A 27,890-nucleotide genomic window follows, 5' to 3' on the forward strand; every position below is an offset into this window, starting at 1 on the left:
TGTGTTCTGCTGCACATTGGGCCCAGAAACAATTCACACAGGCACAAGGGTGGTTTCCAAACAATATATGGGCTTTGGGTTTTTTTATTATTTTTTTTAATGTTTCTTTGTTTTTGAGAGAGAGAGAGTGTGTGTGAACTGGGGAGGGACAGAGAGAGAGAGAGAGAGAGAGAGAGAGAGACGCAGAATCCGAAGCGGGCTCCAGGCTCCCAGCTGTCAGCACAGAGCCTGACATGGGGCTTGAACTCACCAACCGGGAGATCACGACCTGAGCTGAAGTTGGGCACTTAACCGACTGAGCCTCCCAGGCACTCTGGGCTTCAGGCTTTTTTAGGGTGGCAGGGCTTGGGCTTAAAAGTATTTTCCAACCCCTGGGGAGCCCAGATTGTAAGAAGTGTGTTCCCTCCAACCCCTCATTAGCATCTGGCTTCGTCGTGTGTCTCTGGCTAGTGTTTCTGGTCATTTGCATTTTAGAAACTGCTCACCAGAAAGTGGTTGATGATCACCCACTCCTGGGACAGAAATCCACAGAGGACTTTCAGGCTTGGGAAACCCAAAGGTGGGGCTCCCTCAGCCGACTGGTGGCCCTGAATCCTGATAGACCAATCCTATAATCCCTTCTGTGAAGGGGCCAAGAGTCTTCTATAAGACCCGTGGGGCCCCTTCTACCCACATGGGAAAGCCCCCTTCCTTGAAGACCGTGGACTCCAACAAATCTGAAACACAATCTCCAAGACCAGAAGTAGAAGGCCTCCTCCAGGTACACTCCAAGAAGGCGAGCTCACTGTAGGGACCTCTATAGCAGCAAGAAGCTCGGCCTCTTTGGAAAACTACATATGATCAACATTTGACCAGAGCCCAGCCAGGGCAAGCCAATCTCCAGGACACAGACCTTGGCAGCAGACCTGTCCCTTCTGGAAACATCTGGCGCTCGCTCCATACCGAGGTCAGGATGCTGAACCATCTTCGGTTCAGAGGGCCCCTGGCCTTCATCTCCCTCCTCACTTTCTCAGCGTTTAGGCCTCGGCCTCTACTCCCTGGCCTGCTTGTTAAAAGCCACGTGGGGAGCAGTTGTTCCCTCCCCCCCCTCCAAGGAACTGAGCCTATCTATTGAGGCTATCTGTCAACCCTATCTGTCTTTTATTTTTGAAAAGGGAAAAAAAAAAAAAGGAGGGATAAACTCTGACGTCATGAGCTTGCGTGGGACAGTGGGCTTGGAGGCCATCTGGAGCAGGTGCTGGCAGGGCCCTTGGGAAAGAAGAAGAAGGGCAGCTGGCTCATCAGGTGGGGGTGTCCTGGGGTCAAAGACCTCATGGCACCATTAGGTTAAGCTTTCCTGGAATTTCTGGCCCAGGAAGGATAGATGAGTCTTCCTTGGCCTCCAGCTCCTCTCTTAAAGCCAAGTCCTGTAGGTGCAGGACTCCTGGAGGAGGCACCAAGCGCCAGAAGACCTGGCCAAGCTTTGATCTCTGTGTCTTCTGTGGGTCTCCCCATCAATCGGTTCTGAGGAATCTCAGGGGCACGGTGTCCTCCCCCTCCTCCCCAGGAGTGCGAGTGACATTCAGATGCTTCTTCTGCCCCAGCTGCTCGTCCTGCCTTTGTCCAGGGGTTGGAAGCCTCTTGTCAGGCGTCCTGGTTCACTCTGCCCCCGTCCAGGAGGCAAGGACAGCTTTTTCGCAATTACAGGTGGTGAAACTGAAGGCCCAGAGCAGTGATGGGACTTGGCCCGGGTCCTGCTGAAATTTCCCTGCCCGGCCTCCATAAGATCTGCTCACCGCCTGTTCAGTGTCCTCTCTGGGAAGTTATGCAGCTGGAAGGGGGCCCCTGGGATGAAATAATTGCAGAGAAAACAGATGGGCTGCTGAGGATTCTTCCCTTCCTCTGTGTGCCTGAGAATCCTCCCGCTTTGCCCCAGGGCCAGGAGGGGGCGCTGTTCCACATGGAGCTAGTTCCCACCCCCTGGGCAGTCTGGTCTCAATCACTCCTTCCCCAGCCTCAGATAAGCCCTTATGCACACCTTTCTCACCGGAGGAATACTCAAGGCCCCTTTCATGTTCCATAGGGTCCTGCTAGCAGAGTGGACACCGACTGTTCCCAGGAAGGGCGCCTTCTGTGCAAGACATTCGCCTTGCCTTCGTGAAGGAGATAAAGGGGAAAGGCGCCCACAGGAATGGAGTCTTTTCTCTCCCTGTCCCCGCCTTTCTTTCAGAGGTCCGGAAGGGAGGAGAGGGTGCCAGTCTTGTGACTCTCTGATGCCTGGGGTTTGGCACACTTCAAGCTGGCTCTGACTTTCCCCAATCCCTGCTCCCTCTCCGTGCCTCCCCACAACTGACCACTGTCCCTCAGTCCTAACCTTCAAACTTGCTTTCTGTCTTCACCCTCAAGAATACAATAGGCTCCCACTCTTGCCAGACAAGGCCCTCCCTTGGCTGACTTGCCTCTCTCCCAAGCCTGCGTCTTCTGGATACCCTTACCTGAAGCCCCCACCCCACCCCCAGTCTGGGCACACAGGGCCCTGCAATGTCACAGGCTGCCCCCCTGCTTCCCTCAGTTTCCCTTTGGCGAGGTCACTCATTTTCTTTTACTGCAGCCCTCTAAGTCTGGGTGCACTACATGGTTAGCCCAAAGGGCTGCTCTCCAACTAGATTTCCCTCCTTATCCCATCTGTCCTCCTGCCTTCTGGGTCTCCCTCCCCCCCCCCCCACCTCCCGCCTCCACCCTACCACCAGCTCTGCACAGACTTTTCCTCTCCAGGAAGCCCACCCAGCTAGCCCAAGCTGGGGGAGCTGCCCTCCCTCCCCACCGTTGTCCTTTTCAGCCCACAAACCTAGTGTCTGTTTCCTGGATTCCTTCCCTGCAGGGATGCAAACCCACAGGCTTCCTGGGTGCTCCATGGACACTTAGGGAACCAGTGGGCAGATAAAGGACACATAACCGGATTCCCTACAGCACTGCCAGACTCCCAAGGCCCAGTGGACTTTTCTCTCTTCTTTGCCATCAGGAGGAGTGTTCACACTGAGCATTCCATAAACTGCCTCCAACAGCTCCTGTTCAGCTGCTCAGTGGGTCCAGCTTTCCCGGGCCTGGCCCCTGGGTCAGAGCAGAAACAAGCAGACCTCATGAGGGAAAAGCAGGAAGGAGGGACCTGAGTCCCCGTTCTAGACCCAAGAGGGAGAGAGCTTCCTCTGCAGCTCAATGTGGGAGGAACCCAAGGCAGTCGCGTGCGGACTACCTCTTTCTGGAAGGTTCCTCCAGCCTCGTCTTTCAGCTTCTATCCACCCCACCTCCCAGACCCCAGCTAAGTGAGAGTGGCTCCACAGCCTGCCCCAGGAAAGCCTCGCTCTGCAGGTAACTCTTCCAGGATCTGGTCTGCCCCAAAGGACCATAGTCCAGTGGTCAGAAGCGAGGGCTCACCAGAAGTTTCCACTTCTGAATAAGAGAAGTAGAGTCCAGGGTGTTGGCTCTGCCCACACTGGGGTGGGGTTGGGTGGGGTCCATTTATTTAATTTAGTCTCGATGCTCAAAGAGAGGGAAGACTTAGATAGTTACCCAGCTGTCACTAAGTGCATCCAAGGGACACCAAATACAGGAAGAACCAGCCTGAAGAAGCGACATTCAGACAGAAGGAGGTGACCAAGGTGCACCGGAAGCTTCCAACCTGTCCTTAATAAGGGGTTTCAGAGGATGTGGCTGTTGTCCCCTGGAAATGAGTTCAGTGACTGGGTCTAGACTCAATCTGCTCGGCTCCTTAAATAGATGTAAATAAAACAAGTGTCAGAGACGTTCCAGATTGGTAACATTCCTCTTTGATCAGTAGCCAAAGAGGAGAGAGGACTTCCATCACTCACCAGGAAATGCCTCCCTCTTCCTCCTTCTTGCTCCTCTTCCTTACCTCTCAAAGAGTGGTGCCACTCCATGCTACCGCGGAGCAACAATCAGAGGGGGCTGCATGGAAGTGGTGAATCAACTCACTAGAACTCCCAAAAGGTGTCCTGTCAATGTCTGAATCCTCTTCTAGACTCAGAAATTCTGCTACCCCAAACTGAGGGCTCGTGTCAGTTATTTCCTAAACAAAGGGAACTTGGGCTCCGTGGCTCTGCAATTTCTTACCCAGAGTGCCAGGTGGGACGGGGAGAGCCTGAAAAAATGGTGGTGCTATTGCCTCCTGCCTCCAGACACGGGCTCCACTGTGGGAGCTATTCACATGGCACCTGATTCCCTCGGCCCTTATTTTTTTTAATGTTTATTTTATTTTTTGAAAGAGAGAATGCGAGCAGGGGAGGGACAGAGAGAGAGGGAGAGGAAGAGAATCCCAAGCAGGCTCCGCATTGTCAGCGGGGCTCGAACTCACGAACCGTGAGATCATGACCTGAGCCGAAATCAAGAGTCGGATGCTAAACTGACTGAGCCACCCAGGTGCCCCCTCCCCCTGCCCTTCTTAACTGCCACCGCCCTCTGCCTCAGGCACAGCTTTCTCTCCCTGAAAAGACTCATCCAGACACCTGCATCCGGCTGTGGTCTTCGTGCCTAGGGACAACCACCATGCCCCTGTTGTCTGCTTTCCAGCAGAGTCCTGCTGGGTGGCTTTGGGGTCATACAGTTCCGCACCTCACTCCGTTCTTGAGGTGCCCAGCTCTCTGCCTCTGCTGCTCATCCCAAAGGGATTCCTCAGAGTCGAGGAACGAAGACACCCTGCCCAAGGAGAGGGAGTTCCCAGCGACAGGTAGGTGTACCCGACTTTGTCCCTACAACTTTTTTTTTTTAATTTTTTTTTTCAACGTTTATTTATTTTTGGGACAGAGAGAGACAGAGCATGAACGGGGGAGGGGCAGAGAGAGAGGGAGACACAGAATCGCAAACAGGCTCCAGGCTCTGAGCCATCAGCCCAGAGCCCGACGCGGGGCTCGAACACACTGACCGTGAGATCGTGACCTGGCTGAAGTCGGACGCTCAACCGACTGCGCCACCCAGGCGCCCCATGTCCCTACAACTTTGACAGAGACCTATCTAAGATTGAAAAAGCAAAGGCAATCACCTGTCACCGCTCAGGGAAGCCAGACGGGGCTCCAGGCTAGGTAAAGCTCTCCCCCCGTGCGGTGCAGGTGCACAGGACAGGGAGAGAACATCCCCACCCTGAGGTTCCTCGCGTGGGTGCAGACAGGGTCAGGCGCGCGCCCGAGAGCGCACCGGGAAGCTATCCGCCGGGTCAGACTTTGGGCGGGTTCCACGCGGCAGACCCACGCTGAACGCGAGCTGCACGCACGCACCGGCACCGGTATCTCGGCCCTCCTAGCCCACCTCGTTTGCAATTCACTCTCAAACACACCCTCAGGCAAAAAAGCTTTCACTGTCCGGTGTAGGACTTGCGCTCCCCCCTGCGGCCCCCGGCAAACCTCGCTCTCCCTGCGCCTCCCGCCCGGACCTCCGCCCCATCCTCTGCCTACCCAACTTAAAGACTTCGGTGCAATCTAAACTCCCGAGTAGGTGAGAGGTGGAGCCGCAGTACCAGGCCTGAGCCTGTCTGGTGCCCAGGAAAGAGTTTGGCAACAAGACAGATCTGCGTGGATTTGGGGCTGTGCCAACTTTCTGGCTCTGTGGCTTTGGACAAGGGACTTAATTCCTCTGAGCCTGTCTTTGCACCTGCAAAGGAGGGAAACTGATTCCTCCTAGGGAGAGCGCGTGTGTTGAGGTCCAAGCGTGTGTGCAGGGCACCGGGAGCGCCGACGCTTGGCATGCCTGGCACGCACTCGCTGCAAACGGAGTTTCCTGTGCGCACCGCTTTGCAGCGGCGAGTGCGGCGGGAGAGGGCTGGCGGAGCAACGGGATCCCTCGGGGGTGGGATGTAGGTGGGGGCAAAGGGGGAGCCCCCGCGGCCCCCTCCCGGACCTCGGCGCGCGTGCCATTGGCCGGGGCGGCCGGGTGGGCGGGAGGATGACATCAGCGGCAGGTTGGATTATAAAGGCGCGAGCGGAGCCGCGGGCTCAGAGCGCACCCAGCCGGCGCCGCGCAGCACTGGGACTCGCGCCCACACCGCAGCCCAGCCAGCCTGCTCCGCGCTCGCCTGCTCCGTCTCCCGCCGGACCCTTGCGCCCTCGCTGCTGCGGCTCTGCGCCCCTCGACCCTGCCGGCACGATGCACCTCTCCCAGCTGCTGGCCTGCGCCCTGCTGCTCACGCTACTCTCGCTCCGGCCCTCTGAAGCCAAGCCCGGGGCGCCGCCGAAGGTGGGTGCTGTTGCATGGACATCGGGACTGTGAGGGACCATGGTGGGGCTGGGGGCCCTAGGAGGATGCGGAGCACTAGAGGGAGCAGAGGGCGGGAAAGTGGCCCTCTGCTCAGAGATGTGCATGGGTGAGTGCCGGGAAGCCCTCGAAACCGACTCAGGGGGTCTACGTCCCCAGCCTCGGGAGCACGACGACAGATGCTGAGCCCCTGCCCCAATGTGGCCAGCCGGTCATGGGGCAAAGGAGGGGAGGGCAAGGGGCTCCCGGAAGGAGCGGACCACGGCAGCTGCGTGGCAGGTGGATGCAGGGCCGGCTGTCCGGCATCTGTGGCGGCGCGTCAGGGCTCCGAAAGGACAAATCGCGCCGGCGGGCGCGAGGGGCTGGAGCATCAGGGGTCGCGCAAAGTACTTCGCGCGGCCCCCGGGCGTCCCTTCACCTGCCCGCCCTTTCCCTCGGACAGGTCCCGCGAACTCCGCCAGGGGAGGAGCTGGCCGAGCCCCAGGCTGCGGGCGGCGGTCAGAAGAAGGGCGACAAAACTCCCGGGGGTGGCGGCGCCAACCTCAAGGGCGACCGGTCGCGACTGCTCCGGGACCTGCGCGTGGACACCAAGTCGCGGGCGGCATGGGCCCGCCTTCTGCACGAGCACCCTAACGCGCGCAAATACAAGGGAGGCAACAAGAAGGGCTTGTCCAAGGGCTGCTTCGGCCTCAAGCTGGACCGGATCGGCTCCATGAGCGGCTTGGGATGTTAGTGCGGCGACCCCTGGCGGCGGTGAGTACCACCAACCCCGGGCGCCCGGAGTTTGTGCACACCTAGCTCCCCCGCGGCACCTGCCAGAACCAAGCCTGAACCCCCGCCCGCCCGCAGGCCGGTTCCTCTCTGATCCCCTGGCGCTGGGGTCCTTCCGCCTCCCAGCCGACCTTTGGACGAGAGCCAGGCGATCCCAGCACGAGATCCAGTGTGTGTGCAAGGCATTTGCCCCCAACCCCGTTTATCGTCCCGTTTTGCACATGAAAAAAGTGAGGGATAGAGTGGTCAGGGCATTTGGGCCAGGTCAGAAATAGCTCAACACGGATGAACCCGCCTAGCTTCCTTTAAGAAAGCAGCGACAGCTTGGTGGGGTCCTGTCCACACCGGGACCAGAAGTAAACCGGCAGCACTGGTCCCAAATCGCCATTTGGGAGCATTGAGGGGCAATCGGGGGTTTGTGGGAGCAGAGGAGGAAGGACATACACACAGTGGAGGGTAAGTTTATCTGCCAGACACTGTTTCATGGTGCCAGAGGTCAGGGCGGCTTCCTAGGACTGTGGTCCCTAAAGTAGGACAGACTTTATAGTCCTGTAGACAGAATAGTCCTCTGTTGGCATCAGCAGGTTGCCCTTCCGTCCTAGAGCGGTCTGATTCTTGTCCCTTCTCTAAACCATGGCTGGGAGCAAACTGGTCTGTCCAGGGTCCTGATGCTGCTTGCTGCCTGCCTGACTTCAGGATGGAAACTCAGTGTTTGTGGCACTATTTCACGGCAGAGAAAAAGACTAAAAATATTTTTTTATTATTATTATTATTATTATTATTATTATTATTATTATTTTGCCCCAATCTGAACCTATGTGCCCATCTGAGTTCCTCCCCAACCTGCCCACCTCCCCAACAGGGGTCCCTGTTTCTGGCATTGCCCCCTCACCCTCCACTAGGGCTGGAAACCCCTGTGCTACCTTCAGCCCCTGCCAGGTGCTGCATCCTGGCGATGTTGCAAAGATCCGCCCCCCTCTCCCCCTTTCTCTCCTTTCCTGTTGCCCATCAGTTCCCATGGTAAACCAGGGTGGTAAAACCACCTCTGAAATTGACATTCAAGTGCTTTAGGAACGGACTCCTGCTGGTTTCCAGCCTTTCCCTGCAGCCTGTCTGTCCCACTCCCCACTCCAAGCCATGGGGAAGCTGCTCTCTCGCCCAAGAAGCCTTGTCAGCGTCCACACTGTCTTCCTCCAGAGGGCAATGAGAGCGCCCCTCTGAAAATATCCAGCACGTTGCCTAAGCCGTTTTTACAGCACAGAACACATTTTCACCCGAGCCATAGTTGCTCGGGAACCTGTTTACCACTCCCAGATTAACTCATGAGCAACTTGAGGGCCAGGTGCTGACCTAAGGTGATCTGGGACCCACAGCACCCCCAAAGAAGCTCTGAAAAGTGTTTGTCAATGACCAAAGAAACATGCGCCGCCCAGCTTAGGGGCACTCCTCTCACACCTGCCCTGCGTTTTAGCAGGGTTTCCTCTCTGTGCCAGACTTGACTGAGCTGTGAGCTCCTCCCCATTTCGGCAAGGGGCTTCATTTGTCTGAGGTCTTGACTCGCCCCTGCCCAGGAAAAGATAATTCTAGCACATGGGGCCCAGCCTCTACTAGCTTCCACTATAATGGTTTTGCTCTCATCTTTCCTGTCTAAACAATGAAGAGACGGAGCCACAGGCCTCACATCTTCAGTTCACATTGTGATTTAAGCACCAAGCTCAAACTTCCCGATCTAAACAAATGTCCAGTGGGTTAGCAGGAGACGAGATGAGGAAGAAGGCCTGGAAAGTGCCTGGCATGCACATCCCCCTAGGCTCCTTGCTCTTGGGTGTGGCTGTCCGGGGGCACCAGGTGATGGTCCGGTGGGTGGGGAGGTGCTGAGCAGGAGGCCAGATCGCTAGGACTTCTCAGCCCCGTTGACTAGGGAAGTTTGTCATCCTCCTGGAAGTTCTGTCCTTGAGCTGAACAGCCACCTCTAACACCCTTAACCTTCTCGACCCCACTCTCCCCCCCACCCCACCCACCATGAGAAGGCAGAGCATCCTTCCCGCTGCCCGCAGCCTCCTAGTGGAGATGCCCAAGGTGTCTCACCGTCTCCGCTTAAAAGAGAAAGACAGCTGAGATTTTTCACATTAATGAAAACTCGTCCCAGGCTGTGGCCATGTCTTCTTCACTCAGGAGTTGACTTTGGCTCTAAGCAGTCACCATAATGACTGTCGCTGATGGTTATAGTCTTGATTATAAAATTCTAATGACAGAGATGGGGTGTGGCCGATGCCTGAATGAACACCTTGCCCAGGAGCCCCAGGGACATCACAGACATCTATCATCTGTTTAAACACATGGGACGGCCAGAGACGGAAGTTGAGGGACAGTTCATCAAGGTGTTGAAGCCCGGGGTCCCTCCGCGTGTGCTGGCCTCTGGGAGGGCACTGCACTGTCTCAGGAGGACTCCTCCCTCAGGCCCCAGAGCACCTACATGGCCATTGGCAGAGAGCTGGAGAGCCCTCATCAAAGGACTCTTAACTCTCCGCCCAGCACACCCAGCATGGCCACTCATTGCCCCAGGGCTGGCGTGAGACCCCACTCCCCCTGCGTCTGAAGGGGACCCTTTCTGAGGTGAAGCCAGCTAGAGGAGGAAGTGCTATTTAATGAGTGGCAGCTGTGACCCAGACACTCTGCCGGTGCCCAACGTGTGGCCCACCTGTTGAATCTTAAAGCTGGCCCGGGGAGGTGGCTATTATCCCATTTTATGGGTGAGGAAAGCGATACTCAAAGCTATCCAGGGCCATCCAGGAAGTGAATGTCAGAGTTGGGATTTGAGCCCAGAATTCCCAACTCTTCAGATGTTTGTCTCCCCCTCCCCACTGCTGTCACGTAGACACAGAAAGCCGAGGTGGCACCTGACTGAGGGTTTTTGTTGCAGCAAAAAAGGGAAAAGGGCATTTCTACTCTCTTTCCCTCATTGTGTCTCACCGAATGCCAAGGGCAAGGCCTGTAGTTAGACTCAGGGGGAGGAGGGCTGGCAGACATTCTGGGGCAGGAAGTGCCAAGGGCACAGCAGGAGATGAGGTGACCCCAGGAGAGAAGGACCCCTTTCCCTCCGTAGGACCGCCTTCTCCGGGCTGGTGGGGCAAGGCGGGACATTGCTTCACGCTGCTGTGGAAAGGGACTGTCCTGCAGGCTGGGCTTTCTCGGCTAAGGGGCCAGAACTAAGTGTCCCGTGTCCCCTCTGTGTTTCAGGATTGGGAACTTGCTCCGTTTTGCTGAGGTCATTCTTGGTCATCAGCCTCACGGCATCTGGAAGCATCTCCAACGCAATGTGGCTTTTACATTTCTTTTTTTTTTTTTTTTTTTCCTGGTACTGGGAATACACAACACCAGCTGTTTTATTATTATTCGGGAAGGGGGGTATGATTTTATTGTTTGGTTTTTTTTTTGAAAATGAAAAATAAAAAGTTATATATTATATATATATTATATACATGAAACACACACACCTACACCAACATGATGACAAGGGACAGTTTTTAAGAGACTGACAAAACCAGCTGTAAAACATTGCTGTTTGTAAATTCATGTCATGCATAAATGTATTTATGTTGTAAAGCTATTTATATTGTTTATAAAGAGATATTTATAAAAATTTTATTTATGTAACTAAATGAAAGAAGTCAATCATTGTAATGTTTTTGTCTTAACTAGTTGAAAAATGTAAAAAAAAAAGTCATTCCATGAACATCTTGAAAACTGTCTTTATTTACTTACTACATTTATTTTTCAGAAATTAGTCTTAGAGGGAGGATGTGAAGACAAGGCTTTTGCCTCTAAACAGATCTAACAGCCAGGTTCCCGATTCTGGATTTGTTTGTATCAGATTCCCCTGGGGATCTTGCTAAACGTACTGACTTCTGCCCCCACGTACCCCCAATGAACCGAATCTGAGTCTCCCGGGGGGCATAAGACTTGCCGTTTGGATTTTGTCTCCAGTGACTCTGACCAGTTCAGCCAGAATGGGAAGCTCTGGTCAGAACACTTCACAGCTGGGAAGTCAGATGCCTGGAGTTAAATTAAAATTGAACTTAGCCGACTGAGGGTCCTGTAATTCTAGTCCATCTTCTCTCTGTGACCACAGGAGAGAAAGAACGGGAAACTTCCCTTTTGTTTGGGGGACATTTAGGTTTCTGTATATCTTGCAGAATTGGTCAGGTTACCTTGCGAACCTTAGCGCACGAAAGCCTACAGTGTGTAGTTGTTACCTCATATTGACTGTCACGGTCAACGGGGACCTGAGGCCGAGGACCTCAGAGAGAACAAGAAGGCATTAGCTTCCCTATTTGCACAGCGTGCTGTGCTTTGCCAGGGGAGGTGTGGTTTTTCTTTTCACTTGAAGCTGCTAACAATTACGATTCCTATGCCCCATGGAGCCTGAATGTGAAAGCGTGAATACTTAAAATCTCTTTTCCTGAAACCTGCGGGAAACTAAATTCCCAGATAATCTCACTGCATCCTTGGTGTGGTGACACTCTGTTGCCACCTGAGCCCATCTGTCTTCTGCCCCGTTTGGTGAAAGCAGGGACAAAAAGAGCCTTTCAGGCTGGTTACACCAGGCAGCCTCGACCCTGCTCAGGGGAGTTGGGAGCGGTGTGGCCCCGAGGTCATGGGGTCAGCAGGCCTGGCTGAGTCCTTCCCGAAGAAAACTGGCAGGTGGGGGAGGTGGCCAAAGCACCCGGCCTTTCTGCTGGCCTCTGAGCTCCATGGCCTTTCTTCCCTCCAGCAGCAGGTTCTCAGGACAACCAAGTGCCCTCGCCCAGGTGAGAAAACGGCTTTTAAGACAGATCCCAGCTGGGGAACTGCCTCCAACCTCCGCCACTGCCCCGAGGTACCCTTCCTCGGGCTCACTAGTCAGGGCATGGCTATCTTCCTTGGCCTCACCCGACCTCTGCGGCTCAGAATTCAGATCCCCGTGTCAGCGAGGGTGAGGGGCTCCAGCACTCTGGCGTCACCTGTGCCTCAATTCACTGCGTGTCTGCAGACCCCAAGCCAGGGGATGCCGAGGGGGGCTGCAGAAGCAGGGGGAAGGCAGGGGGTAGACCGTGGGCTTTGCTGGTGGCGAGGCAGACACATCTCCCCAAAGCCCAAAGGTGTGAGGATGGAGAATTCTGGGGCTCAGGGGGTCACCAAGCTAAAGGTTTTCCCTGTGAACAGTGTCCGGGGAGCCAGTTACCCAGGGCTCCCAGGACCCTGCAGCCCAAGCTACGCACGCTATCCTACCAAGTAGCTCTCACCCCATGAATTAGCCGGCGAAGGGCACGCACGACTCTCTTGACAACTTCAGTCCCCACCAGGTGGAAGCCAGTCCCTCAACATGGTGGCTTCGGATGTTGCTAGACAGCCAGTCCTCCTTTGATATCCAGACCTGAAGTCTGGGGGCTGCTTCCTCAGCAGTGACAGGGACATGTCACCCCAACAGGAATTTCTGCTGAAAAGCCATGAAGGGTTGACAAGTATTCCATAAATAACGGGAAAAGCTTGGCAACCTCCAGAGATTCCCCAGGTGGTATCACCCAAGAGCGTCCAGCCCTCTGCTCTTGTGTTGGCCTCCTCCCTCACCATGAGCACCTCACCCCCAAAGCCACCTGGGGAACCTGCCACTTCTCTTCCACGTGGGGTGACCGCAACAGCTGGGCCAGCTGGAGGCAGCGGCTCCAGAGACCACCCCTGCGCCTAGCATGGAGGCGATGGAAGCACCTGGAAGGCAGAGAGACTCCAGGTCCTCTACCAGGCGCGTGGTTCCAGGAGTCTACCCTCCCCCCACCACCCAAGACGTGGGAGGTCCTTCTGTGGCAGCCATGACCCCAAAAGGGGGGTCCGAAATGGGCTGCACCTGAGCCTCTGCCGGTGACCAGAGGGGCCACATGTCTGGACAGGCAGGCGGTCGGGGGCAGTCTGAGGAGCTCGGGAGCCACAGTCAGAGGGTCCCGTCGGAAATGGAATTTGATGGGGCACCTGGGTGGCTCAGGCAGCTGAGCACCTGACTCTTGATTTCAGCTCAGGTCATGGCCCCAGGGTCGTGGGCTCCAGCCCCATGTCCGGCTCCACGCGGAGCATGGAGCCTGCTTGGGATTCTCTGTCTCTCTCTCTGCCCCTCTCCACCCACTTAATCTCTCTCTCTCTCTCTCTCTCTCTCTCTCAAATTAAAACAAATGGAATCTGACCCAGAGAGTTCACATGGAGAGGCTTTACTGAAGGGACTATTTACAGAGGCAGATGCCATCGTGGACCCACTGGGAAGCCAGTTCCTTCCCCGGGATGAAGGGAGGAAACTGTCCCTGCGTTGGAGCTGGGTGGAGGGGCACAGGTGCGGGACGTGTTGCCAAAACACGGAGTGATGAGGGGGGAAATAGCCGGACTCCCCTCTCCCCTCCTTCCTCCCGTCTCTTGCTGGCACCTCACAGGCCCCCAGCCGAGGCCTGGGAGGTGTTTCTCTCTGGCACCTTATTAGGTCAGCCCTTCCGGATTCTTCCGGATTCTGGCAACACGTCGTCTGGCAGTCACTTTGGAGAGCCGCGAGTCTGGGTCGTCATCGATACCTTCCTGTAAGTGTGGCAGCCCCACCGGAAACAGCGTTGGACCCAGGAACCGTGTGCCAACAAAGCATTCAGATTTGTGAGGAGCAGTTCGTCTGTTTCATTAATGTTTTCCCCTTTTTCGTGATACCAGGATGCAGGCTTTGAATTAATTCCATTATTTTGCTATTTTCTTTTTTTAATGCTTATTTATTTATTTTTGAGAGAGAGAGAGAGAGAGAGAAGGGAGGGGCAGAGAGAGAGGGAGACACAGAATCCCAAGCAGGCTCCAGGCTCCGAGCTGTCAGCACAGAGCCCCATGTGGGGCTCGAACCCACGAATTGTGAAATCACGACCTGAGCCGAAGCCGGACGCTTAACGGACTGAGCCACCAGGTGCCCTGTGTCCTACTTTAATTTGTGCTTGACATCTTTGCCCAAGCTTTGATTCTTTCCCATGCTGTGTATTTTTTTTAATGTCGGTGTGTTCATAAAGTTTTTGATTAAAATATATGTAACTTGAGACATCTTGCATTTAGTGAGGAAACTAGATTGTTCGCATTCACGGTCAGTATTGCTTATTCTTGGGCCAAGCTCTTCATCTGGATTTGGACTTTGTTTTTAAGGTTCTTTAATTTTTTTGTTCCTTTATGCTTGATTTTTTTTTTCTGTAGATGGTTGTGCTTGCTTTTATCCTCTGCAATGATTTACAAAGTAGACATCCTGTTTTGAATTCTGTTAATGGTTCCCTTTAGTTTTTCATGAAAATCATTAAACCCACATTTATATTATTATCAAAATCAAAATCACAAACAGTAACTTGAGGCTCCTTCCTAAGAGAGACCAAAAATTTCGCCCATTTGCTTTTCCCCTGGCTTCCTCGGCCCTTTCTGGGTCTCCGTTAACATAGTCTGAGAGCACTTTCCTCAACTGGACCGTTAAGACCACCAAAACATCCTCTCTCCAGAATTCCTTCAGCTTTCTGTTTGCTGCTCCCTTGCCATCAGGTATTTAGACCTTGACCCTCACCCTCTTCCCCAGCTGGGGTCACCTTACCCACTGTCTCTTCCCCCTGGTCTGGCTCCTCCCCCACCGCCCGTCTGTCTCCATGGCAGCCAGGCCCCCCCTGCAGGGCTGTGGTTTGAATTTCAGCCCCAGGGTATGGAGTGTGTGTTTCTTGTGAGTGCATATGGTGTGTGTGTGTTTGGGGGGTTGTTGGGTGTGTGTGTATGTTGTGTATGTGTGTGTATACTAGAAGGGGTGTATGGTGGGTGGGTGGTGTGGTGTGTGGTGTGTGTGTGTGTGTGTGTGTGTGTTGGGGATGTTGGGGGTATGTGCATGTTGGGTGTGTGGCACGTGTTGTGTATGGTGTATGTGTGTGTCTGTGCAGTGTGTGTAGTGTGTATGTGTGTGGTGTGTGTGTAGGTCTGTTGGGGAGGTGTTGGGGGTGTATGTATGTTGTATATGTGGGGTGTGTTGTATGGTGTGTCTGTGTGTCTGTGCAGTGTGTGTGGTGTGTGTGTATGTGTGTAGGTCTGTTGGGGGGTGTTGGGGGTGCTGTGTGTGTGGTGTGTGTGTATGTGTGTAGGTCTGTTGGGGGGTGTTGGGGGTGCTGTGTGTGTGTGTTTTGTGTTTTGGTATAGGTCTGTTGGGGGGTGTTGGGGGTGTTGTGTTTGTGTGCATGTGTGTGTGTGTAAGTCTGTTGGGGGTGTTGTGTGTGTGTGCGTGTGTGTGTGTGTGTGTAAGTCTGTTGGGGGGTGTTGGGGGTGCTGTGTGTGTGTGCGCGTGTGTGTGTGTCGGTCTGTTGGGAGGTGTTGGGGTGTTGTGTGTGCATGCATGTGTGTGTGTGTAGGTCTGTTGGGAGGTGTTGGGGGTGGTGTGTGTGTGTGCGGGTATATGCGTGTGTGTGTGTGTAGGTCTGTTGGGGGGTGTTGGGGGTGTGTGTGCGGGTGTGTGCGCGTGTGCAGGGTGGTTTGGGGTTTGCGCACCGTCTTGGGCGGCACAGGGAGCACTTCCCCCCACCCCACACGCAGCTGCTGCGCCTCGCTCCGGAACCGGACAGACTTGTCATCTCCCGGGCTGCTCGGCTCGCCAAGGCCTCTCTCGCGGGCCTTCACCCCGTTCGTTTAATCCGCGGGGGAGCCGCGTGAGGCCTTCGGACGTGCGCAGGACCAAACAAGCTTCCAGGTGTCCTGTTGGTCCGGCTCAGAGAAGGCGCCCCGCACCTGGGTGGCCACCAGGGGGCGCCATCGCTCCGGCAAGATCAAGGGCTCCCTTGGGACAAAGGCCGACGAGGCTGGACAGAGGGCAGGCGAGAAAGGCAGGGGCATCGAGGTGCCCTGTGGAGCACGTGCGGATTGGGGCACGGACCCCAGGCTTGAGTGCTCAGCGTGAGATGGGGGCCCCGGACGAGCCTTGAGTCCTGCGCGCGGAGCCCGGGGAGGGACAACAGGACTCCCTCTCCCGGCTTGGTACTCAGGTCAGTTGGTCTGTGGGCTCAGTTCGCACGTGCTTCCGGACCCCGGAGGTCCGGTACTGGTGTGAATTCTGAGTGTGCGCAGAGAGGCCAGACCGGGCGACCGGCGGCAGCAGCCTCCTGGAGGCACACGGCCGGGAAGAGACTGCTGCAGGACGGCTGCCCCAGCTGCTCAGGATCTACCTCCTTTTCCCGCCGTGAAGTAGGGGTGTGCAAGTTTGTGAGCTCAAGCACCCCAACAGTAAAAACTTGGGTGTTGTTTATTTGTGCATTAAACACAAGCACTTCCGTATTCACAAAACTGTAAGAGCCTGGGTGGCTCAGTCGGTTAAGCTTCTGACTCTTGATTTCAGCTCAAGCCATGATCTCACGGTTTGTGAGTTCCAGCCCCATGTGGGGCTCTGCACTGACAGTGCTGAGCCTGCTTGGGATTCTCTCTCTCTCTGCCCCTCACCTGTTCACTTTCTCTCTAAAATAAATAAACATAATAAATAAATAAATAAATAAATAAATACAATTGTAAGGTTGTGTGTGTATAGATGTAGATATAGATACAAATATAGATATAGATATAGATATACACTTTCCTCCCAGGCCCTGTGCTAGGCCCACATTCCCATATACAGTGCACGAGCCCAAAGATTGGACCTAAACTCAAGGAAAAGGTTTATAGATCATTTTTTGAGGCTGGAGATGGGGTGACATCTGGCAGGATGTTTGCCAAAGCTATTATCTTGAGATGAGGGGTTTCAGGTGGCTCTTTTTAGTTGTTGTATGTTTTGGTTGTACTTGCGTTGTATGCAACGCAGAGGTAGTGTGCATACGTATGTATCTATGAGTGTATATATATGCATGTATGTATATGTGTGTATGTATGTGTACGTGTATACACACACACAAATGTTCACAGCAGCGGTATTCATAATAACCAAAAAGTAGAAACGACCCAAATGCCCGTCAGCTGGTGAACGGATAAGTAAAAATGGCATCTTCATACGTTGGAGTATTATTCATCTGTAAATGAAGCAGTGACTCACGCTAACCGTATAAATGAAGCTGAAAAAATGTCAGGCCAAGTAAAAGAAGCCAGACACAAAAGGCCACGTGTTGGATGGTTCCACTTACAGGAAAAGTCCAGAAGGAGCACACCCCTGTAGGAACAGAAGGTACGTTCTGAGTGGTCAGCTAGGGGCTGAAGTGGGAGCGTGAGGGGAAGCAGGGAGTGCCGATCTCTTTTCGGGGCTGGGAAAACCATCTCAAATTGGTTGTGATGATGGTTCACAGCTCTGAATGTCTGGAAAACCACTGAATTATAAACTTTATTTATTTATTTTTTGAATTGTATACTATAAATGGGTAAAGTGGGCACCTGGTGGCTCAGTCGGTTGAGCGTCCAACTCTTGATCTCAGCTCAGGTCATGATCCCAGGGTTGTGGGATCGAGCCCCACATCAGGTTTCACGCTGGGTGTAGAGTCTCTTTGAGATTCTCTCTCTCTCCCCCACTCACTCTCTCTCTCTCAAAATAAAAAATAAAATAACATAAAAAATAAGATAAATGGGTGAAGTATATGGTATGTGAACTCGATCTCAATAAATTTGTTATTTAAAGAACAATAAAGTGGGGTGCCTGTGTGGCTTGGTCAGCTGAGGGTCCATTCTTGACTTTGGGTCAAGTCGTGATCTCACAGTTCATGAGTTCAAGCTCCATGTCGGGCTCTGCACTGGGCATAGAGCCTGCTTGGGATTCTCTCTCCCTCTCTCTCTGCACCACCCCTGCTCATGTATGCTATCTCTCTCGAAATAAGTAAATAAGCTGGGGCACCCAGGTGGGTCAGTTTGTTAAGCATCCACCTTTGGCTCAGGTCATGATCTCACTGTCCGTGAGCCCCGAGTCAGGCTCTGTGCCGACAGCTCAGAGCCTGGAGCCTGTTTCTGATTCTGTGTCTCCCTCTCTCTCTCGCTCTCTGCCCCTCCCCCACTTGTGCTCTGTCTCTCTTGCTCTCAAAAATAAATAGACATAAAAATTTTTTTAATAAATAAATACGCTTTTAAAAAAAGATTCTAAAAAACAATAAGATTATTTCAAAAGGGAGAAGAATTTCAAGAACCTCAAGAAAGAAAACTCTTATAATACATTGGGCACTCAGAACGCAGCCCATGCTTGGCTAGACCGCTGGCAGGAGTGGTGTTTCCTAAGCTGCGCACAGAGCTGGGTGGACCAGCCCAGGTGCCAGGCGGCCTGGCCCCCTTCCCTGGCCCCACCCCCACCAGCTGGGAGGCTTGGACGGTGATACTCTCAGCATCCTCCTCCAGAAAAAGGGAGCAATCCTAGTCGTACGTGGTGGTGTGGCTGCGAGGACGCACGGCCTGATGTCTGGGCCTGGCCAGCGGGAGGGCTATGGTTCCTATGAGACAGAGCACACCCGCTCCACCTCCTGGGTGCCAGGCTTCCCAGATTGTGAACAAAACCACAGTCTCAATGACAGTGATACTCGAATTACCTCAGCCTGCAGCCTCGGGCCACCCCTTCGTAGTCACTCCCAATTTCAGGGAAATCCCAGAGGCACACACTTTCTTCTCTTTTCCTCCAGGCTGACCGTCAATGGCTTCCAAGCCCAAAGGGGACATTGGCCACTGCCACACTGTCAATACCAACCTCCCCCCCCCCCCCACCCAGAGATGCTGTTCTGCTGGGCACACGTGATCACCGGGCGCCTGTGTCTAGAGCTGGGGTGGGAGGCAACACTGTGTCCCTAAGTGATGCTGCTGGGCCAAATCCGCGGTCTCCAGGAGCTGCTGCGGGGAGCCGCTCTGGCCTTTGGACCTGGAACTCAATCCACATGCGTGGAGGAAGGGCAGAGGTGAAGGGTGGCAGACGACTCCAGGCCATCTCCTCCCTCCTCATCACACTGTGTCTGTCCTTTTCTCTTATCCTTACAGGCCACCCGACACCTCTGCACTCCCCCAAAACTCTTCCTCCTTCAGCCAAGCACAAAGATCTTTGTGTTTGTCAACTTCTACTAATAGATGACCAGAGAGGTCATCAGCTCCCAGGTCCATAAAAGTAATCCCATTTGGGCAGAGCCAGAATGCTCTGTGATGGCAAGTTCTTCCTGGGCAAGCATGGGGTCGTTCTTGTTTTGATGTTCCCAGTATCTAATCTAGTTACTGGCGTGTCCTAGATGCTCCACTGAAGTTTGTGGAAGGCCAAGGGCAAGCTGAAGGCTACTGCTCCTGCAGATGGGAGGTTGGCTAACTCTCGCGGGTGAGTCCCAGAGAGTGACTCTGGGGGGCTGCTCACAGAAGGGCCAGGGGCCACGAGCAGGCCACATTCTGTTATCGTTAAGTCAAACTGGAGAGGCTGGCCCGGGGGTGCTGGCTTTTGTCCCCTGGGATGGTCTCCGAAACAAAGAGTACTCAGGGCAGCTCTCATCCAAGGAGAGATTCCTCCAGGAAGTGCCCTTTCTCAGCTCTGGGCTTCCTCCCTGCACATCTCTGCTCAAAAGCAACAGAAGTGGCTGTTCAATCTCTGACGCTGCCACCATCAAAGTTTTAAGACTTCCTTTATGACCCTACAAAGCCCATTCTCCCTGGCTTACTGCTTCCATCTGTCCTCTGGCAATGTTCCCACTCCGTGGTCTTTTCCTGTGACGGGAAAGTCTCTCTGACCCTTTGCAGTTAAGACAACCATCTTAGGATATGTGTGGTTAAACAAATATCTTGGCTCCTCTGAGCCCCAGTTTCTTATCTGCAAAGTGGGGATAATATCTAATTCAGAGACCTCTGGAGAAGATTGGTTTTGCCCTAATAATGTCTTAGCTGTTGGCACAGTTAATAATAAATGGTGAGAAGAACAATAAAATGTGCATAGGCTTCTTTGGCAAAGTGCATCGAATACAGGGGTGAATTTGAAGCTGTAGTCTTTCTCTTTTCCTAAGTTTTTATGTACTTACTTTTTTAGTAATTTCTGCACCCCGCATGGGGCTCGATCTCACGACACTGAGATCAAGAGTTGCATGCTCTTCCGACTGAGCCAGCCAGGTGCCATGAAGCTATAGTCTTTCCTAGGTTGTAATTATTCCAAGCAAACATGCTTCACAGAAACAGAATTTTAAAGAAGATACCTGACATCATTCAGGTAGAGGGGTGTTAATTCATCTAATACAGAAGCAAATGCTATCAACCCTATCTTCCAGGAACATCCTGACCACACCTGGCCAGTCTTCTACTCCCAGCCTGTTCAAGCCACCTGCATCTCATGCTGGACAACCAGCAGAGAATCCTAGTGAGCCTCCACGCACCTGGTCTCCCTCCCTCTCGTCTCCGTGCACAAGCCCGAGTAACCAGTCCCACCCCAGGACTTTGCACCTGCCGTTTGCTCAGTCTGGACGGAATACCATGTCCCCAGGTATTCTCATGGGGCATTCGCTTATTCAGATCTCTGCTCAAATGCCAACTGATCATCTTATCGGCAATACCTTTCCACGTTAGTGCCCCACGCACTGGTTACCCTCTTACCCTGCTTTGTTTTGCCTCTGACGTTTATATTACGTGCGTCTTTGTTTAGTGCTTGCCTTTCCCACTAGAATGTAAATTTCATAGGGCAGGATTTTGTCTTGTTTATACCGAAAGTCCAGTGTCTAGACTATAAAACACGGTAAGTGCTCAATAAATATTTGTCAAATGAATAAATCATCATGTTTACAGCCAAGTCCTGGATAACTGCTCAGTTACGAGCAAGTTTAAAAAACACATAAGTTGATGGAAGTGGCTTTTGCCAGTTCTGAAAATACAATCTGTCTTTTAAAACGTACCTCCCATACAAACTACAATGAGCTATTGCCTCCCACCTGTCAGCATGGCTAAAAGCAACAACACACTAGAAACAACAAGTGTTATCTAGAATGTGGAGTAAAAGGAACTCTCCTGCGCTGATGGTGGGCGTGCAAACTGGTGCAGCCACTGTGGGAAACAGTATGGAGGGTCCTCAAAAAGTTAAAAATAGAACTACCTTATGAGCCAGCAATTGCACTACTGGGTATTTATCCAAAGAATACAAGAACACTAATTCAAAGGGATACATGCACCCCTATGTTTATAGCAGCATTATTTACAATAGCTAAGATGTGGAAGCTGCTCATGTCCGTCGATAGCTGAAGGGATAAAGGAGATGTGGAACAGGGGCACCTGGGTGGCTCAGTCATTAGGCGCCCGACTTCGGCTCACATCACGATCTCGGTTTGTGAGTTCGAGCCCCGCGTCAGGCTCTGTGCTGACAGCTCAGAGCCTGGAGCCTGCTTCGATTCTGTGTCTCCCTCTCTCTGTCCCTCCCCCACTCATGCTCTGTCTCTGTCTCTCTCTCTCTCTCAAAAATAAACAAACATTAGAAAGATGTGGAATTTTTTTTAAAAAGATGTGGAATATATATATGTGAATATTATTCAGCCATAAGAAAGAATGATATCTTGCCATTTGTAATGACATGGATGGAGCTTAGAGAGTATAATGCTAAGTGAAATAAGTCGGTCAGAGAAAGACAAATAACATATGATTTCACTCATATGTGGAATTTAAGACACAAAAAAACAAGCAAAGAAAAAAACAGAGAGAGACAAATCAAGAAACGGACTCTTAATTATAAGGAACAAACTGATAATTATCAGAGGTGAGGGGATGGGGGGTGGGTTAAACGGGTGATGGGGATTAAGGAGTGCCCTTGTAATAAGCACCGGGTGATGTATGGAAGCGTTGAATTACTATATTGTACACTTGAAGCTAATATAACACTGTATATTAACTAACTGGAGTTAAAATAAAAACTGTAAATAAATAAAATGTATCTCCTGTTTTTAAAAAAACCCTGCAAAGCCCTGTGAACAGGAAGAAAACCCCGGGTGTCTCAAGAAGGTGTCTGAGGGCTTTCCCAAGTACTCAAAGAAACTGCTGGGGTATGGCTTACTCTCAGAAAAGGGAACTCAGGGAGCACCTGGGGGGCTCATTCAGTTGAGTGTCTGACTTCATGATCTCAGGGTTGGTGAGTTCAAGCCCTGTGTCGGGCTCTGTGCTGACAGCTCAGAGCCTGGAGCCTCCTGCTTTGGATTCCGTCTCCCTCTCTCTCTGCCCCTCCCCCGCTTGTGCTCTGTGACTCTCTCAAAAATAAATAAACACTTTAAAAGTTAAGAAGAAAGAAAGAAAGAAAGAAAGAAAGAAAGGGAAGTCAGGGCCATGAAGAAGAAAATCAGATGCTTCGGAGACACAGCAGGAAGCCGGATCCACTGAGTCATTCCTGGACCCCTGCCCTCCGGGAAGGCCCTCGGAGGCCCAAGACCGCCTCCCCTGCCTGAAGTGCAGGGTTCTGAAGGTGAGTTCAAAGCCCCTTTGGTGCTAAAGCCACAGCCAAACGTTGTGTTTGAAGGGGGAGTGGAAAGAGAAGCAAATAATTGGGTCTGTAAGTTTCATTTTTTAAAAAATCAATAGAGTGGTGGCTATATTTGTCAAAATTCATTGAACTATCGAACATCTCCAATGAGTGAGCACACTTATATGTAAATTGTACCTCGGTACAGTTGAGTGGAAAATGACCAAAAAAGAGGTAACCAGAAGGAGGGGAGAGACAGGTGACAGCCATGCTCTCAGCCCAGGGGAAGCTGCCCGCGGAGGTAAGAAGTGAGGGCCTGCAGGAGAAGCAAAAGCGGCGAACCGGCCACCGTGCAGCTATACCCTGCTTTTTACAGAATGTAAACTTTTATTAGGAGGTAATCTTTGTTGCTGACCCTCACGCTTGTACATTTCTTCACGTTCCGGACGAAACAAGCTCTGTCCAATACGTTCTACCACCACCGAAACTCGAAGGGTCCTCAGTTAAGCGAGGATAGAACGACTGTACAATTTGTTCCAAACATGGTGACACTTAAGGTTACCCAATAATTCTCGACTACCTTCAGTCATTCTTTATTAAAAAGAAAGAAAAAAAAAGTCTGGCGGGGTCTTTAATATCCTTAATAGTTTGGTCTTTAGGAAAGAAAAAGCTGGCAAGGAGGAAACCACAGCCCACTGGTGCCCTCTGGTGGGAAAGTGGGAGGACTGCATGGGATTGCCAAAGTTGGAGGAGCGACGCCCAGACTACAGCTCAGGGGGTCTGCTAAAAGGGGCGGGCTGGACCCTACCCCCAGTTTCTAAAGGGGAAGGTCCCAGGTGGGTCCTGGGAATGCGCATGTCTAACAAGTTCCCAGGTGCCACTGCCTCTGGGGCTGCTGTTTCCGGGGCCGCACGGAGAATCACTGCGTTAGGTTTGTCTACCCCAACACCTTGCTTTTCTCATACTAGACCGCTAGGAAATTAATTAAAACAAGCATTTTCCTACAACGCAACAGAAGTTTATGGGTGACTTTTTTGTAGGTTCCAAATTTTTGCAGCAGGGTTGTAACTTTTGGGTTTGTTTTTAGCAAAACCAAAAGACCTAAGGCACGTCAGTTGTTGGAGAATGGTTACCGCAGTGTCCTTCCAAGAGACATAGGCGAGCCCACTTTTGCAAAGCTGGACTGTGCACTTCAGAGCTTGGGCCCTTCTTTGTCTTTTTAATTGCCTTCCATCAAAGGCCACGCCAGGAGGGTTCTGCCCGGACCCTGCAGTGGGGGCTCCCCAAACACAGGCTTGAGTCAAAGATGAGCCACCTGCCCCTCTAGGCTGGTGCTCTCATCCTCTGCCTGGGGGCTCCAGAGCCCTCTTCTCTTGCCACCCCAGGCCGTTGCTCTCATCTTCTCCCCCTGCTCCTCCAAGAGCTCTTGAGACCTGGGCCTGGCCCCTGCCCTGTTTGTCTGCTAATGGGTCAGGTTTGGGGCTGCAGATGAGGAGACCGTCAGCTCCCTCTGGCTTTGCAGAAAGAACTCCGGACACCTCACGGACCAGGGGAAAAATGGGCTGTGGGAGTGGGGTGGGGTTGAAGCAGCATTTCCAAGGCCACGGGGACTTTCTCTGCATCAACTCCGTCTCCCTCTAAGGGTCGGCCAGTTTCTCTCAGACCTGCTAGAACCATGAGTTTGGCAGTTCCCACACCTCTCACCTCCCAGCATTACCATCAGAGACGAACTGGGGGCTTGGGGGGGCACTCTGAAGGGAAAAATCCCAGGGATGGACCCCATCTGGTCTAGCTGGGGTCAAGGACCCACCTCAGGCCCACTGACCATGGCCAGAGTCCAGGGGTGTTGTGATGCGGGCATCCCATCCCCACGAGGACCACTTGCATTCGGTTGCTGTGGGGCCCGACTCACCCTCCCAGTGGGGGCTGGGCAGACAAAGTGCGTGTCCCAGCAGCTGGGTGGGCCTGGGGTATAATTCCCCCGGCTCCCCAGGGTTGGTGCTTGCCATGGTCAGGCTGCCGTCAGCGGCTGGCTCTCCCTCTGGCTGAGGCAGACATAAGCCATCTGAGCTCTGCACATGGCTGCCTGCCCCTTCCTGCACCAGGTGGGGGCGCTTGAGAAGGGCAGTGCCTACTGTTGAGTGCTCCATACCACATGACCAGAGGGAAGGTGCTGGGGGAAAGGGGACTGTCCCCCTGGAGGACGGAGCCACCGGAGGGCCTCAAGGTGGCCAGATGATGGAACTGCCTCCAATCCCCCACTTTCTCCCTGGGAAACCATGGACACTCTCTCTCCTTCCACGGAGACTGGGGAGATAAGGGTCCTGCTCTGGCTGATGCCCAAGAAGTGGGCCTCCTGCTGACAAGGGCCGGGCCCTGACCAGGGTGGGGAACACCTCTGGGCCTACAGGAGGCTAGTCTGTAAAAGTGCATTCACCTGCTGGGGGCCCTGCCTAGGCTGCACCAGCCCCAGACTGACACCCTGTTCTCAATCCCAGCAGCGAGCTTTCCTTCCCAGAAGCTTGGGGGTTCCTGCCCCCTCCCCAGACAGAAGCAGTCCTGAGGGTAGAGCACTGGGTGACTTTGCCAAGCAGCCCTGGGCTTGGGGCCCGGCTCTCCCAACCAGCCGAAAGCCTCCCTAAGCACATGGTTCCCATCCACAGATACCTTGCTGGGGTCCAGTGACCCACAAGACAACCCCCTAGGGTGCTGGAGAGCACATCAAGAGGCCAGGGCTGACCTTGCCCACTGCCCACATGCCCCTCGTGGGTCCTGGAAAACCCACACTCTCCCCACAGGCCAGGTTGGGCCACTGCTAAGCCTGGCCCCGCCTGCCCCCCAGGTGCCCCGGGTGACTACGAGATCTGCTTGGAAGGGCTCTGGACTCACCCCAGCACAGCACCCACGAACTGAAATTACTCACAGGCCCTCACCAAGCCCTGTGTCTCAAATGCCATGGGCTGCTCTTGGAGATGGGTGGTGGTGGTTACAGAGAGTGCCAGACTCTCCCATCATTTCCAGATTTGCTCAGCAACCTAACCATGTCTGGGACGCAAAGTAATGGCCCCTTAAAGAAGCCCACATCCTAATTCCGGAACCTGGGAGTATTTTGCCTTACAAGGCAAAGGAGACTTTGCAGATGTCATCACACCTCAAGGGTACAGACCTTGAAATGGGGAAATTGGGGCGCCTGGGTGGCGCAGTCGGTTAAGCGTCCGACTTCAGCCAGGTCACGATCTCGCGGTCCGTGAGTTCGAGCCCCGCGTCGGGCTCTGGGCTGATGGCTCGGAGCCTGGAGCCTGTTTCCGATTCTGTGTCTCCCTCTCTCTCTGACCCTCCCCCGTTCATGCTCTGTCTCTCTCTGTCCCAAAAATAAATAAACGTTGAAAAAAAAATTTTTAAAAAAAAAAGAAATGGGGAAATGATTCTGGATTATGTGGTGTGCCCAGTGTCCTCGCAAGGGGCCTTAAAAATGGAGGAGTGAGGGAGACGGGTCCCTCAGAGGGAGACATGAGCACAGAAGAAAAGCACAGAGATGCACTCTGAGGGCTTTGAAGGTAGAGGAAGGGGGTCACGAGTCAAGGAGAATGTGGGCACCTCTAGAAGCTGGAAAAAGTCAGGAAACAGATACTCCCCTGCAGCCTCCAGAAGGGAAGGCTCCCACGCCAACACTTTTGATTTGTTGGTCTTCTTAACCTACCGAACTGTATGGTAAATTTGTGTGGTTTTAAGCCACAAAGTTTCAGTAACTTGTTCCAGCAGCACTAGAAAACTAATATGCCGTGACAGCCTGGCTGCTCAAGAGAGAAAATTTCAGAGCTGCCGCAGGGTTTTTAACTTTTTGTAACAGCTTTGTGGAGGTGTAATTCACATATCATGCGATTCTCCATTTGAAGTGCACAGTTCACCAAAGAATTTTAAGGGTTTGTTGGTGTTGCTGTTGCTGTTGTTGTTTACAACCTCTGAAGTAACCATCATTAACCAACTCCAAGGGGTGCCTGGCTGGCTCGGTCCGTAGAGCACGAAACTGGCCATCTCGGGGTTGTGAGTTCGAGCCCCACGCTAGGTGTAGAGATTAATTAAAAACAAAATCTTTTTTAGAACACACTGACAACATTCCAAGTACATCTCAGGGGCCTGTGCAAAATATTTTGCATCTTATCAGTGGTTATGAAACAAACGACTGATATCAAGTAGCTCATCCTCGTCCGGTTGTGCTTCCTGACGCAGAGGTTCAACATGAGGTGAGAGGAAGTGAACTTGGTCTTGGCTTACCAGCTGGCAGCAGAAGCCCTCTTGGGAGAGGAGCAGAAAAACGCCTTGACATGTTGGGGGAAAGGCGAGCTTGGAGAACATGGAGGGGACAAACATTCGGTCATCAGGGCTGGCTGAGCTGTTCCGTCGGGGACAAGGAGGGAGAGAATGAAGAGAGAGGGCCAGAGAAGCTGGGGCCAGAGGGCCGGCCATGCCAGCAAAGGAGGAGGAGGGACACTGACACCATCTGCATCAAAGGGTCCTCCGTTTGTAGTTGTTTTTGCTAAGATGGAAATCCTCCTCCTCGTGGGTGGGCGTTTGGGGGATGGGAGGATAAAGGACTGAGCCGCACGCTTTGATCCTGGCCTGCAGAGCAGGGTCCGCGCTCATCGCTCATCGGTGACTTGGGGAAAGCACTAAGTGCTGCAGAGTCCCGTGCGGGACTGCTCAGGGCGCCCAAAGGACCCCAGGGGGCCAAGAGACAACCCCCACCTGACACGGACGTGCCAAGCTCATGTGTACTTGTACATAGGTGGGGAAGAGTTTATCAAGTTCTTGCTGTTTCACACAGCTCGTTGCCTTACTTGAGCCAATAATTAGTGTTCGCTGCAAAAAATGTGGTATTTTGTTTTTTTAAGTTTTATTTATTTATTTTGAGAGAGAAAAAGCATGAGCAGGGGAGGGGCAGAGAGACTGGGAGGGAGAGAGAGAATCCCAAGCAGGCTCTGTGCTGTCAGCACAGACCCGATGTGGGACTCGAACTCATGAAGCCCTGAGATCATGATCTGAGCCAAAATCAGAAGTCAGAGGCTTAACCTACTGAGCCACCCAGGCGCCCCCAAAATATGATGTTTTAAATCAAGAAGTGACCAGCATCCTCCCAGCTTCCCTCCAAGCCCCCATGCTGTGGATGGATGTTGGGGTCCCCGCCCCCTATTATATATTCTCCTCGGTGTGATCCCTGAGACTCTTAAGCACCAGGTATGATCTGGGCTGACCGCCGCTGTTCAGGGAGTTTGGAAAGCATCTAGTCCTGCAGCAACCTGCGGGGGGCATGACCCGCTGGCTGGATTGGGCACAGAGGGCAGGAACTGAGTCTGCAGTTCTGGCCGCTCTGCTCTTGGTTGAGCCATGAGGCCCCTTCCCCACCCCGCCCCCAGGCAGGCCCCTGTCTGGGGCACATATATGACCACACCCCTGCGGGGGTGGGGTGAGGTGGCCCAGA

General features: G+C 53.1%; 1 protein-coding gene across 1 annotated transcript; it reads left to right on the plus strand.

The window, feature by feature from the left end:
- The first annotated feature begins 6,005 nt into the window (after positions 1 to 6,005).
- Positions 6,006 to 10,552, plus strand: NPPC (natriuretic peptide C). The gene is made up of 3 exons (XM_047872445.1): positions 6,006 to 6,222; positions 6,683 to 6,993; positions 10,252 to 10,552. The coding sequence occupies exons 1-2, from the start codon at positions 6,133 to 6,135 to the stop codon at positions 6,971 to 6,973; spliced, it is 381 nt and encodes a 126-aa protein (XP_047728401.1). The 5' UTR covers positions 6,006 to 6,132; the 3' UTR covers positions 6,974 to 6,993; positions 10,252 to 10,552.
- The last annotated feature ends 17,338 nt before the right edge of the window (positions 10,553 to 27,890 follow it).

Source organism: Prionailurus viverrinus, chromosome C1, assembly GCF_022837055.1.
Source record: "Prionailurus viverrinus isolate Anna chromosome C1, UM_Priviv_1.0, whole genome shotgun sequence".
Lineage (NCBI taxonomy): Eukaryota > Metazoa > Chordata > Mammalia > Carnivora > Felidae > Prionailurus > Prionailurus viverrinus.